Source organism: Myodes glareolus, chromosome 2 (assembly GCF_982192425.1).
Source record: "Myodes glareolus chromosome 2, mMyoGla1.1, whole genome shotgun sequence".
NCBI classification, from domain to species: Eukaryota; Metazoa; Chordata; class Mammalia; order Rodentia; family Cricetidae; genus Myodes; species Myodes glareolus.
Window position 1 is genome coordinate 3,240,145 of NC_142027.1, and position 14,641 is coordinate 3,254,785.

Sequence of the window (14,641 nt, forward strand, 5' to 3'; positions counted from 1 at the left end):
CGCCACCACTTTGGATGTGACTGGCTTCTGTTCGAAACTCAGGGTCTACAGCTGTGTAGACACTTGCCGCATCCTTCCACTTGCTTGCGGTTGCCAAGTGCCTTCTGCCTGAGGTGGAGGCATGGTGTTCCAGCTCTGAATAGCACTCTTGGAGCCCACTCAGGAAAGTAAGGCAGATTTAGCACATGCCGAGGTTCTCACACATCACCTGCCACTTCAGCGGTGACGCAGAGAAGGGTTCACTCCAGGTAAAACGCATGTGCTGAGCTGCTCAGATCATTTCCAATGCAAGCCTGCTTTCAGTGTCTGCTCAGTCATAGTGAGGCAGCACACACAGTCAGGAGCATCTCCATGTTGCCGAACAATTACATCTTGAAATCCTGATACCCAGACTCCTTGAGAAAATCCTCCATCATCTGGCCAAACTACTTTTCTATCACCCTTCAAAGTCAGTGTTTCTTTTGTTTACCAAGATGCAGGTTTAGTTGTGGGCCAACTGAGTTGTGGATACCTAGGTGACCATAGTCAGTGATGTAGGGCAGAGCTGGAAGTTGTCCGTGTCCATTAGCTCAGATATTTGAGATTAACTTGAGTACCTAAAAATCTGCATCTGCTATAGTAGAATTTAAAATGTATATAAATGATGAACCTGTGAGCTGGCTTGGTTGTTGAAGTTCTCACCATACAAGCGTGAGTACCAGAATTCAGATCCCTGTAACCAATGTAATGCCAGATGGCATAGTGACCCGCCTGTAATTTCACTCTCACAAGGCAGAAACAGGGGACTCCAAGGCAATCAATCTGGCAAGCGAGGTCAGACATCTCAGTGAGTTGTGGGTTTAGTTGAGCAACCCTGCCTCAACAGTAGATCAGGGACAGAGCTCTCAATACACAGATGGAGGCATGAACAAGGATGATTCCAAACATCAAAACATACATGTTCATGTGCACCCCACACATGTATATACCTACACACATGCAAAAGAGATGCCTTAGTTTGATTTTTATGATTGGAATAAAACACACCAATGAAAAACAACTTGGGGAAGAAAGGGTTTATTTTTATTTCAGCATACAGTTTATAGTCCACCATGAAGGGAAGTCAGGTCAGAACCTCAAGACAGAAACGCTGCTTACTGGTCTGTCCTTCATGGCTTGTTCAGCCTGCTTCCTGACACAACCAGGACCATATTCCTGGGATGGCCCCACCCGCAGTGGGTTTGTCCCTCCCACATTGATCATTAATCAAGTAATGTCCCACAGACATGTCCGTAAGCTAGTCTGAAAAAGGTATTTTCTCAACTGAGGTTCCTTCCTCCCAGATGACACAAGCTATGTCAAGCTGGCAAAAGATTAAGCAACACACATGGGGGGGGGAATGAAATATATACATTTATATTTACATTTATGTATATTTCATATATACATGGAGTCCTCACATTGCAGAAGTTTCACAGTGAACAGCCATTAGGTATAGAGAGATAGCTCACCAATGAGAGGTGCATAGTGCTGTCTGCCAGTGTGAGTCCTTCCCAGGATGACATCGTGACAATGAATTTGATTTATCAAGAGTGAATTACTATTTTCCAATGTGTTTGTTTTGGTTTGTTTTTTTTCAGACATTTTAATACAGGTGATTATTTCTCTTGCAAACAGTACATGGTGGTTGTGTCGGGTGACTCCTCTGCACGGCTCCTTCCAGTACCTTGTGTGACAGGGAGGAGGTCAGCCAGGCGGTGTGACGGGCTCTATAATGAGGTCCTACTCTTTGATTTTGTCCTCCAGAGCTGGGCGAGATTAAGAATGTCACCACCACTCAGCCTTCCTTGGAGTTGGATGGACTGGAGAAGTACACCAACTACAGCATCCAGGTGCTGGCCTTCACCCGCGCAGGGGATGGCGTCCGAAGCGAGCAGATCTTCACCCGCACCAAAGAGGATGGTGAGACATAGATGTGTGGGCACTGGCTGGGAAACGCAGATCCTAAATGTCCCGGGACACACTGGTCTGGTGTCTGGGCAGAAGCCCCTGCCTCATTCACTCAGGTCTTCACTGCCCTTCTACACAGTCCAGCGGGAGTCAGGTCCTCCCCCTCCTGCGACCTTGCTTGATGTAGTCATTGATTGATCCTGATCCTGCCCTTTAAGTATTTTCCTATTCTCCCCTCTCCTTCTGTGTCTCCCGCTCCCACTTCTCCTCCTTCATCTCCCCATCCTGCCCCCTTTTCTACCTCTCTTCCTATCTCCCTCCTCTTTTGTCTTCTTTCTCTTTTTTTTAAAATCATTTTTGTTTGTTTGTTTGTTTCAACTAAAGTCACATTTCATTCCAGAGCTCACATGCCTGCTGAATGTTCTGTGTTCTATTCAGATAACTTCAATTACTACCAGGCTCACCTCTTTTCCTTAAAAATTATGGACTGTCCCAAGTCTTACTTCACATGAATTGGATCATTTTAGAAAAGCTTGAATTCTAAGCTTTGTGTTTTTTTTTAATGAATTCTTACGAAGATTTATGCTGACTAGGTAGGTTTTATCTCCCTTCTGACTCCAGACCAGCTCCACACAAACTGGCCTGCAGTTTTCTTTATTTTGAGGAAAATTCCCTGTGTCCTTGTCGGAGCTATGTGAGGAGCAGTTTAGGCTTCGGTGCACAGCAGAGCATCGGCGATATTGGTGAAGGAAGAAGTAAGCATTATAGCCTTCCGGAAGCTTCCTGGCACCCGGTCATGCCAGACACAGGCTGACCCAGGACACGGCAGTACCCAAGTGCTGTGTAGACATGATCTGAACTTATTCATCTTCATCCCCAGGAAGTGGGGCAAGTTAGGGAGGAGAACCCACACTGTGGCCCATTCTGTCACCAGCTGGGACTGGCAGGTTTGATGTCTCTGCCCCCTCAACTGCATGGATCCCAAGCATGCTATTCTTTGATTCCAGCCCACATTTGCCCTAGAAGCGAAGCTTAGAACTCAGATTTGGATACAAGAATGGGACCTCCTCCTTCTCCTTCCCACCCCCTGTCCATCATCCTCACGATCACCAGACATTCAGAGGGTGCTTTTTTGCTACCTGCACCCTGCTTGCCCCTCAGGGGAACCATGCCCTGCTCTCTCTCCCACGGTCCCATCCACCTACCCCCTTACAGCGTTCTGTCGACTCTCCGGGCCTCCTTACGCATGCCAGTCCTCACTTCGTTTAGCTTTTCTAGAGCACACAGGCCATTCTTCTCAAGAATATGCAGCTGTTGGTGAGTTCTACTCAATGACATTGAGTCTTTTCAGGAAATCTAAGGTCAAAATGCAGTGTCCTTGGGAAGTCACTGTGCCTTGAGCTATCCACAAAGCTAAGTCCTGAACGAGAGGAACTATTGTTTAAAATGTGTCAGAGAGCTGTGTGAATGCTGGTGTCATGTCCCGCTGTCTACAAGACTTAGAACAACTTACTTGCTCAGAACAAGAGAGAACCAAGCTGCTGCACCCCTCAGAGCGTACTGACGTATGTATGAAAGCAGAAGTGAAGTGAGCACGCCTCAGGCTGACATAGAGAAGGCTGCTGTGCCCCTCCCTGTATACCTTGTTCATTGCTCTCCCTTCTCTCAGAGCACCACTAATGGTGAAACAGATATCTCTGGAATAATAATAAGATAATGATAATAAGATAATAAAATAATAATAATAAGATAATAAGATATTTCTGGAATAATAATAAGAGAGAAATCGATCTGTAGCATAAAATTTGACATTTAACATTTTTTGGAGAATCTATAGAAGTCCAATAAAATGGGAAGATCTCCACAGCTCCCATCAACAGGAAATTTGGGATCAATTTTTTAATTAATCACCCAGTTTTAGAAATGGTAGTTTTCGTCTCAGTGTTTGTCCCTGAAGCCTAAGGTCTAACTTGCCCATTCACTGATCTCTGCTTTTATACCTGGTTCAGGCAGTGTATGGAGATGTGATTGACTGTCAATGTCTCTACAAGACACCATGGAGGAGGTGGAGAATTCCTCTCATCCTGGTGCTGTGGGACAAAGGGAACTACAAGTTGAATGTCTGTATTGATTTAGGATAAGTTGGCATTTTTGTAGTGAAATGGAGTAGAGACTGGAAAGAAAGAGGGAAACACAAAAAGATTTCATAACTTAGAAATGGAATGTGCCCTAGTTTGCTTTCTGTTGCTATGACCAAAACACCATAACGTAAACACCGTGACCAAAACACCATAACCAAAACACCGTAAACACCGTGACCAAAAGTACTGTGACCAAAACACCATGACCAAAACACCGTAACCAAAAACACTGTGACCAAAAACACCATGACCCAAAACACCTATTGGGGGAAAGGACTTATTCCATCTCCATATCACACTCTATCTTTGAGGAAAGTCCGGATAGGAACCGAAAGCAGGAACCTGGAGGCTGGAGCTGATGCGGCTGCTAGGGGCAGTGCTGCTTACTGGCTTGCTCCTCCTGGCTTGCTCTGCGAGGCGCATCTTCCCGGGGTGGCACCATTTACAGTATCATGGACTGTCCCACATCAATCATTGACCAGAAAGAGTGCTCTACAGACTCTCATGGAGGGATTTTCTCAGATGGTGTTCTCTGTTCCCAAATGACTCTTCTATGTGGTTGACAAAACACTAACCATCCCAGCAGGGTGCTTGCCAACCATCATTAGAGACTCCATATCTATTATAAGCAGGTGTTTGTACAGTGAGAACAACTCTTTTGTTCAGTTTCTCAGTCCCAAAAGATTCTTAGACTCATAGACATGTTCTCGGGCCTCTGGTCATTTCAAAGGTCCAGGCATAGAAGTCTCAGACCCATATGCCGTAGTGCCATCTCCGTGGCCATCCTCTTGGGGTGAGAACTGTTGAATTTTCAGATCTGCTTTTCAGAACTCTTAGCTCAGTGAAAACGCGCACAGTTGTCATTGCCGAAAGAGTATAAGAAGTGCCTTGCTGTGCAGCTTTATTCTGTTGAGCAAGTGAATTCTAAATTCTGAAACATGTGTGGAATCTGAATATCATTTTATTTGCCCAAACGATAACCTAAGCATAGCTGTGCAAGGAAAGAATACAAACAAAACATAATCTATTAATTTTCAGTAGCTATTTTCACACTGAGGCATGCACTAAACTCAACCTCCATCCCTTTATGAAAAAGTACACATAGTGTATGTATACATAGAGCCAGCTCTGTTTAAATTTAAATATTTACTAAGCCTATCATTAAGGCCTGTGAGCCTCTGAGGCCAGCGGTAGATGGAATGTGTGATCTCTGCATCCACCCCACGGGGCACCAGGGCAGCTCCTCGCTGGTGAGATATCGAAAGGTAAAGCTGAGTGAGGGAAAAAGACACCCACGTCAGAATCTGAGACTCCTTTGGCTACCTGTATCCTGAACTTTGCATAGCCTGAAAAGCGTTGAGAATGTATTAGTTGCTTTTCTGTTGCTGTGAGAAAACATATAGACAAAAGTGACATCAGGAAGAAAGGATTTGTTTAGTATGGGTTCCCAAAAGCAGAGCCCAACACGGTGAGGAAGGCATGGGGGTAGTCAGGGAATCCCCAGTGCAGAGCAGGAAGCTGGCCGATCTCGCTGTTTCCTCACACAAGAAGCCAAGAGCAAGATCAGGAAGTGGGTGAGATTGCAAACTCTCAACACACCCCCCACTTCAGTGATGCACTGCTTGCTCCGGGAAGCCTGCTCCTCCTAAATTTCCCGCAGCTTCCTAAGCAGAGCTACCAACTGAGAACCAAGTGTTCAAAGGAGCCTTTAGAGGACATTTCTTATTAAGCCACAACATAGTATGCCCAAATGTGAGTGCATCTTAGTGAACCCCAAAATGGTGCGTGCATATGTATGTGTGTGTGTGTCTGTGTCTGTGTGTCTGTCTGTGTGTTCACACAATCACCAGTCATGTAGTCTTTCAATAGGTACTGAAGGTTTTATGCCTTGTGAGGACATCAGCCCTTCCTAGAGTTCTAGTACCTCAGAATGTGGGATTGTGCCCTGTGCAGTACATAGAAGCCAACAACACAACAGCCGGTGTGTCCTCTGCATCCTGTCACACACATCACCCCTCACACTTGGCCTCACCCCTCACCCCCACCCCTCACCTCTCACCCATGCCATCACCCCTCACCCTCATCTCCACCCCTCATCCCCACCTCTCACCCTCATCCCCACCTCTCACTCTTATCCCCACCCTCACCCTCATCCCCACCCCTCACCCTCATCCTCACCCTCACCCCTCACCCCTGCCATCACCCCTCACCCTCATCTCTACCCTTCACCCTGCCCTCACTCCTCACTCCTCACCCCTCACCCTCATCCCCACCCCTCACCTTCATCCCCATGCCTCACCCTTACCCTCACCCTCATCCCTGCGCCTCATCCCTCGCCATCACCCCTCACCCTCATTCCCCACCTCTTACCTCTGCCATTACCCCTCACCCTCATCCCCTACCCTCATCCTCACCCCTCACCCCTGACCTCACCCTTACCCCTCACTTTACCCTTACCCCTCACCCTCATCCCCAACTCTGCCCTCACTCTTCATCCCTGCCCTCATTCCCCACCCCTCACCCCTGCCATCACCCCTCACCCTCATCTCTACCCTTCACCCTGCCCTCACTCCTCACCCTCTTCCCCACCCCTCATCCCTACCCTTCACCCCTGCCCTCACTGCTCACTCCTGTCAATACTCCCACCCCCACCCCAGCCTGGAAGTTCACTTGAGGACAGGAAGACTCTGACTTCGCAGAACTCTGACATCCACAGTCTCTGACCCCCAGACCCTCTTTTAAAAGATCCCAGTCCATCTGCCAAGTCTAATGTTCTTTCTACCCCTTCTTTCCCAATTCCCCTCACACCTTAGAGAAAAAGACATGGGTGCCCAGTTGTTACTGAGCATTCAACAAGGCCTTGCCTTTTTAAAGACTCTATTTCCAAATACGGTGGCACCTGAAGCCACTGGGGTCAGGATTCAGTTTATAAATAAGGAACGCTGGGACCCTTGACACTGGCCCTCAAAGAGTTGAGCAGAGAGAGAGGGGCTAGGCTACCAGATAGTTACCGGGGCAGGGGTGGTCACCAGGGCAACCATTCAGGGCTCCTTCCACCCAGTGACTAACCCTGGATTTTCTAGTTCCAGGTCCTCCTGCTGGCGTCAAGGCAGCAGCAGCCTCAGCCTCCATGGTCTTCGTGTCCTGGCTGCCCCCGCTCAAGCTGAACGGCATCATCCGGAAGTACACCGTATTCTGCTCCCACCCCTACCCCACGGTAAGTTGGTGAACAGCCAGGTGCATTTCCAGCCCCTTTCCAGGACCTCGCTGAGGATGCTCTTTCCTCGTCGGCCTTCCTCCCACTTGTGCTTCTTGGTGGTTTTTCTCTCGTTGCGGTTGTCTCCACACACAAAGCAAAGTCCTCATTTACCCCTCCCTCCAGAGCAGCCCTGCACTATCTCATGGGATGCGGTTGCCTGGAGCCAGTGTGCACTGCCACCGTCTTATCAGGATCCCAGCGCAGAGGCCATAATTGTGCCTTAATTGTTACTCACTGGACAGCACCTATTGGTTGCGCTGTTGCCACATCAAATGCACTCCCTCCCTCCTTCCCTCTCCCCCACATGCTCCTGCCCACCCTCCTTCCCTGGCCTCCCTTGCTGGCCTCCCTCACTGGCCTCCCACGCTGAGGCGCTAATGACTACCCCTGCTGTGCTAGGCCTGTCAGTGGGGACCTGTGCCCTCTGCAACAGCAGCCGCAGGCCTGGTGAAGGCGCTGGGAGCTGGAATGCGCACACCATTTCAAACCTTACTGCTTATTATCGCTGCTGCTAGCAGTGCTGGGTAATAATTACCAATTTGAACTTTCTGTGGCCAGATACCAAGTCATTTCAGAAAAGAGGGGAATTCGGAGAAAAGAAAATATAAAAATAGCGCATTCAGATTTACAGTGCTCTCATGGAGATTTTAAGACAATTTCAAAACGTAGGGATGATGTCGAACCCACCTTTGTATTCCCTGTTCCGGGCATAAAACTTAGAAACATGTAGCCAGGCTGTGGAGATGGTTCAGTCGTGTTTTCCAGACAAGCATGAGGGCCCGAGTGGGTCCCCCAGCACCCACAGAAAAGCCAGGTGTGGTAATGCAAGTGATTCCAACTCCGGAGAGGCAGAGATGGACAAATCTTTGGAACTTACTGGCTAGCCAGTCTAGCTGAGTCTGTTTGCGATGGTGTCCCAGTGAGGTTTCTGTTGCCATGATAGGCAGGAGATTCTTCATTTGACTTACACTTCAGCATCAATGCTCCACACAGAGGGCAGTCAGAGCAGAAACTGAAGGCAGGAGCTGCTTTCCCTCCCTATGAATGTGACGACCCCTGCCTCATTGTGACTGGCTTGCTTCACGAATCCAAACATCTCAGTTCCCATCAATGTGGGTGGGGGTGTTAGGACTGCCTTCCTCCATGAGACTGGAGAATATCACCGAATTTATTTACCAGTTCTTTCATTGAACTGATGCATTTCCCGAGTCCAGACTCTCTTGGAGTGTGGAGCCTGAGGCCTGGTGTGCAGACACAGCATGAGTCGGGTAGGAGCCAGGGACCCTGTGCATGCCTAGGGCAGCTGCAGCTCCTGCAGAGACAGTCACAGGTGTGTTCTGTGTGTCCCACCACCCGCCCCTGCCATGAAGTGCAGTTTCAATCCCGAACGGCCAGGGCTGGGTTCCAGACTGTCTGTGAGCTCCTTGTCCGCCAAGTATCGTATTGCCAGACACTGATCCCTTTTCTTGAAACTCGGAGAGTTTTTGTCAGCCTTCTACCAGGAGGGAACACCTGCTGTTATATTTCTCTGCAAGGGTCTGGGCCCGACTCCTCACCACAGCTCCTGATTTTAGCATTGGTCCAAACATGTCTCCAAGTCTTCAAAAGAGAAGGTGAATTATCTCTGGTGGGCAGAACACTCGCTGTCCGCTCCAACCACTTCCTTATTTCCATTCCTTCACTGGTCACTCATTCATGCGTCCGTTTGCTGAAACTCTCAGCTTTGCTATTTTGACTGTCAGAAGCTGAAGGACACTGGCAGAGCTCAAAGAACACCCCAGCTGCCCCTGGCTGCCCCAGACGGCTCCTCACCTCTGAATGTGAATGCAGCCTGGCTGGTGATAGTAGATCACAGGACAGATGTACCAGAGAGTGCTAAGTCCACAGGGGCTGGAGAGATGGCTCTATCACTAGAGCCCTCATAAAGCACAGTACACTAATTCAATCTCTGGAAGCCGTGTAAGAAGCTGGGCCTGTCATCCCTGTCCTGGAGAGGCGGGGACAGACAGATCCCTAGCCTTACCAGCAAGTTCCAGGTCCCAGTGAAAGACTCTTGTCTTGAGAAATCTAAGTGGACAGTGGACAGTACCTGAGGATTAACACTGAAGGTTGACCTTTGGCATACACACACACACACAAACACATGTACACACACACATGCATGCATTCATGCACACATGCATACAACACACACATACATATGCACACACATGTATACACGCAAACATGCATACATGACATGCCCCCCACTATAGTAAAAAGGAAGAGCCATATGCACCAGCAGTCACAAAATGGATGGAAAGGATTTTTACTGTCCCTTCATATATGAAGCCTGTACTTTAACACACTAGAACCTTCTCTAAAGAGACAGGAGACAGACCTGGTTGCTGCCTTAACCACTCTAAAGTTATTTCTGTTATTTCTGTACTGACTTTTGGTGATATTAAGAAATGCAAAAAGGTGGGCTGATTCGGCCACTCAGCAGTTAAGAGCACTTGTTGCTTTTGCAGGAGACCCAGGTTCAGTTCCCAGCACCCCATGGTGGCTCACAATCCCCTTTAATTCCACTTCCAAGGGATCTCACTCCCTCTTATGACCTCTGCGAGCTCCTGTGTGCACATGGTAGAATACACACCCAGCCAACACACATATGAAATAAGATTTAAAATAACAAAAGGCTGGTGTTGTGGCGCATGCTTGCAGTTCCAGTACCAGGGAACCTGAGATGGGAGAATCGTAAGTGCAAGGCCAACATGGGATATATAGGAAGATATTGTCTCAAAAAATGAAAAGAGAGAAAAAAATCTCCCTACAGATACAAAAATATGTTGGCTGCAAGGTCCCAAGTTTCACAGGAAAGACCAGGAGTCCTGTGTTGCCTGTGATGAAGCAAAGCAAGCTGCAGGCTGCCTTGCTCCATCTCTGCAGCCATGCCTCCGCCTCACTGTGACTAAGACCTGCTTGTTTAAGACAAAGACAATTAACCATGTCTTTATGGATCAAGATCAGAGGGTGAACCCTTGTAAACATCACCTGTTGGCCCATTTTCATGTAGAGTTAGCAAGAAACTAAATTACTGAGAAGAGAACATTTCCCTATCCTTAGTTTTTCCTCTTAAGTCTTGATTTTTTAAAAAAAATTTCGTACAATATATTTTGATTGTATTCTTTGACCTCCCCAACTTAGCATGTACACACCACACACCCACACCCACACACACACACATGGTGAGAGAGAGAGACAAATAGACAGACAGAGAGAGACAGAGAGAGAGAGTGAGAGAGAGAGAGTGGGGGGAGAAGAGACAGAGAGACAGAGACAGACAGACACACAGACACACACACACCCAGTGACACTACACTGAAGAAAGCTAACGTTCCTTTCCCAGCAGTTATGGAGTGAAGATGCCTTCTTGCTTGGGAGCAGGACTTTATGTCATCTCCCCTTCTCTGTGCTGGGATTTTTGTCTGGCTTGGACTGGTGCAGGCCTTCTAAATGCTGTTGCAATCTCCATTTATTTATTTATTTATTTATTTTTTATTTATTAAAAATTTCCACCTCCTCCCCGCCTTCCTTTTTTCTCCCCTTTCCTCCCTCCCCCTCCCTTTCTAGTCCTAAGAGTAGTCAGGGTTCCCTGCCCCATGGGAAGTCCAAGGTCCTTCCCCCTCCATCCAGGTCTATAAAGGTGAGCATCTAATCAAACCAGGCTCCCACAAAGTCAGTCCATGCAGTAGAAAGGAGGGAGAACATGAGCAAGGAAGTCAGGACCACGAGGGGTGCGTCCACCCACTGAGACGGTGAGACTGATCTAGTGGGAGCTCACCAAGGCCAGCTGGACTGGGAGTGATGGAGCATGTGGTCAAACTGGACACTCTGAATGTGGCTGGCAATGAAGGCTGACTGTTGCAATCTTTTTAACTTCGTCTGTGCATCAGCCTTGCTGTGTCTAGAAGACACTGTTCCTTTGGAGTTTTCCCAAAGTCTTCCCTCCCTTCCCACATAGATCTCTGAACCTTGAAGGGAGGAATTTGGTAAAGACAGTCCGTTTAGGGCTGAGGGCTCCAAAGTCTCTCACTCTCTGCCCATTGTCCAGTTGTGAGTCTCTGTATTAATTACCATTTCCTGAAAGAACCTGATGAAGTTAAACAATCTAGTAATCTGTGGGTGGAGCAGTATTTGGGAGTTGTTTCATTGCTATGTTAATTTAACAGAATAGTAGTTGGTTTTTCCCTAGGGCCCATGATGTATCAAGTCTTAAGTTTTAGGCCTCTATTAACAGTGTCAGACGTGGGTTCCATCTCATAAAGTGGACCCTAATTCCATTTTTTAAAGTGGTTTGTTATTCGCATGACATTTGGACCAACAGGGGGCATATCTTACAGGCAGGCTGCTGTTGTAGCTCACAGGGTTCCTAGATGGGAGAGACTTATGATTGCTCTTCTCCTCCAGTAGCATGTGTGGCAACTGCCAGCACTGGGAACACTAGTCAGAAAACAATAATCATTTTCTTTTTGAGACATGAACATCCATGCTATGTGTAGTGATGGCCAGCAGAGGGCAGCACAAGCTCTGTCATTTTTCTCGTCTGAATCAATCTGAAGTGTTTGAAATAATTTCATAGTTGAATGTAGAACACGGGAAGATAAATCAAGACATGGTGTGCCCTCTAATTTGATCTTCTCTTATGAGTCCCCTGGCGCAGCTCCTCGATGGTGCCCCCACCACAAGATCCCTAGCAGAGCTCCCCTTCTCTCTAAGACCTCCTTAAAAGGGGCAGTTTGTTCTCCCATGTGTAACCCCATCTAACAACAGGCGGTTATATCACACTATTTGTCCAGTTCATATCTGCAAAAGACAACATTATTAGAGACCTCGAAGGTGTCCAGACATGTCACACTAGCTGTAAATTAGCCAGGTTTGTTTTCTGGTGGTCTAAATGTAGACCAAATAAAACAATCTTCTTACTTCAAGCACCCAGAAAATGCACTAGCCTCCCAAAGATAGTGGATATCTCCCCAGCCTCCAAATTAATGTAATTAGAACCTCAAGATTCAGGCTATCAAATAACAATGGTATAATAATAAAATAATATAAACTATTACAAACAATACAACCCAAAGAAGTGAGGTAACTTTTTGAAGTTTCTCATTAGGGGCATTAGGGGCTTGAGTGATGGAGCAGTGGTTTAGGACACAGACTTCTCTAACACAGAACTCAACACCCACATATCAGTTCACAGACACCTGTAACTCAAGGTCCAGGGGATGTGGCGTCCTCCTCTGGCCTCCAAGGACAAAAGTATTCAGATGATACACAGACATGGAGGTAGGCAAAAAGCATAAAGTAGAATAAAAATTTTTTATAGTTTCAGACTAGGAAGTAGCTGAGCTGCATTTTCCTTAAATTCCATCTGTAAAAAATGTAGAAAATTCACCTATGAAAAAATATAGATGAACACTAAGCTACAGTAACTATCTACTTCATAATACTAAAGTCAGAAATGTGAAATTAAGCAGCAGAAATTTCCCATAGATGAAGAACAAACATATAAAAATTATTAAAATTCTATCATCCATGAGCTGTGAGTTCCATCAATTATTCCCATCTCAGATACGATATCTTGTTTTGTTTTTTATTTTGAGACAAAGATTTGTGTAACCCAGGCTGGCCTCAAACTTACTGTGTAGCTAACTTCCTCCCACATCTTCCTTCCAATACCGGCAACCTTGGGGCTTCCTGCAGTCTAGAAAACATGCTACCCACTGAACTACAGCCCAGGTCCTTTGTGGTAGCCTTTAAAAATAGGTTTCTGCTATCACATGGGCTCACAGAGACTGAAGTGGCAATCATGGAACCCACATGGGTCTGCACTAGCCCCTCTACATACATGTTACGATCGTCAGCTCAGATGTTTTTAAGGGACTCCTAACAGTGGGAGCAGGGGTCTCTGACTCTCTTGTTCTCACTTGGGACTCTTTTCCTCCTACTGGGTTGCCTGGCCCAGTCTCGCTGTGAGGGTTTGTGTGTAGCCTTATTGCATCTTGTTATGCTGTGCTCGGTGGATATCTCTGGTGGCCTATTCTTTCCTGAGAAGAGACAGGAGAGTGGATTGATGGGAGAGGGGGTTGGGGGTTGTAGGAGGAGTGGAGGAGAGGAAACTGCAGTTGGGATGTATTAAAGACAAAAATAAAGTATATAAACTTTTAAAAAATTCTCAGAAGAAGTTCCAGACATGAAACGTTACCCAGTTCCTGCAGGTGAAAGGTGTGTTATACACATTACTGAGGGAGCTGGCTCCAGCCCACTTCTCCAGCTGACTCCAGACAGTGAGGCTTTCCCTCCACTGAGACGTGAGCAGGGGTCTAAGCAGCGAAGAATGTGACTCCTATAAGGTCCCCGCCTTCCCAGGACAGTACCACACAGAGAAAGTGCAGCTAAGAACTTAACGGGAAACCGTGTTAGATGGTGTTTAAGTGGCCCCTGGGTTGAGGGCGATGCCACCGCCGCGGCCCCAGTGTTCTTCCATCTTTACTTGGTTTAGCGGTCTGGTGTGTAGGTGTGTCCCAGCATTCTCCCCTTTCCCCTTTCTGAGTTCTTCCCCATCTTCCAGAGTCACTAGCTCACAAATTAACAATCACCTGAAGCTGAGTTCACATTTTTATCTCCATCCCTGGCAACCATTTAAAAATAGTATTTTGTGAATTCCTTGAGAATTATATATAGTGTATTTTGATCAGATCCACGTTCTTGCATCCTACCCTTCCAACTTCCTGTCCCCTTTTAAAAACCCCTTGAGTCCAATTTGTGCCGCAGATACGCTCAGGTGTGGGCCCATTCCCTAGGGCAGTGGTTCTCAACCTTCCTAATACTGTTCCCCCTGACTACAGTTCCTCATGTTATGATGACCCACACCATAAGATTATTTTCATTGTTACTTCATAGATGTAGTTTTGCTACTACTGTGAATCATAATGCAAATCTTTTTTGTGGATACAGGTTTGCTGAAGGTGTCTGGGGACCCCCAGGTTGAGAACTGCTGCCCTACCAGGGAGACACACCTTTAACAAAAACTAACTCCCCGTCTCCCAGTAGCTACCAATGTGTCCCAGCCCCTCCACATGCTCGGATTTTGTCTAGCTTGGATTGCGTGCTGTCCCAAATGCTATGAATTCAAATGGGCAAGTACTGTCATGTTCAGAAAAAAATGGTTTCATCACAATTATCCACTTCCTCTGGCCTTTCAAGTCTTTCTTCTCTCCTTTTCCACAGTGATCACTGAATCCTGGAAGGAAGGTATATGGTATGGATATCC

At 47.0% G+C, this 14,641-nt stretch overlaps 1 protein-coding gene across 2 annotated transcripts in view; it reads left to right on the forward strand.

Annotated features, from left to right (window-relative positions):
* Positions 1–14,641, forward strand: part of Dscam (DS cell adhesion molecule) — a 570,981-nt gene that overhangs the window by 474,181 nt on the left and 82,159 nt on the right. For both annotated transcript variants that reach the window (XM_085685855.2, XM_085685856.2), the window contains exons 19-20: positions 1,786–1,941; positions 7,154–7,287. In XM_085685855.2, coding sequence (XP_085541981.1) covers positions 1,786–1,941; positions 7,154–7,287 — 290 coding nt within the window. The remainder of the gene's footprint in view (positions 1–1,785; positions 1,942–7,153; positions 7,288–14,641) is intronic.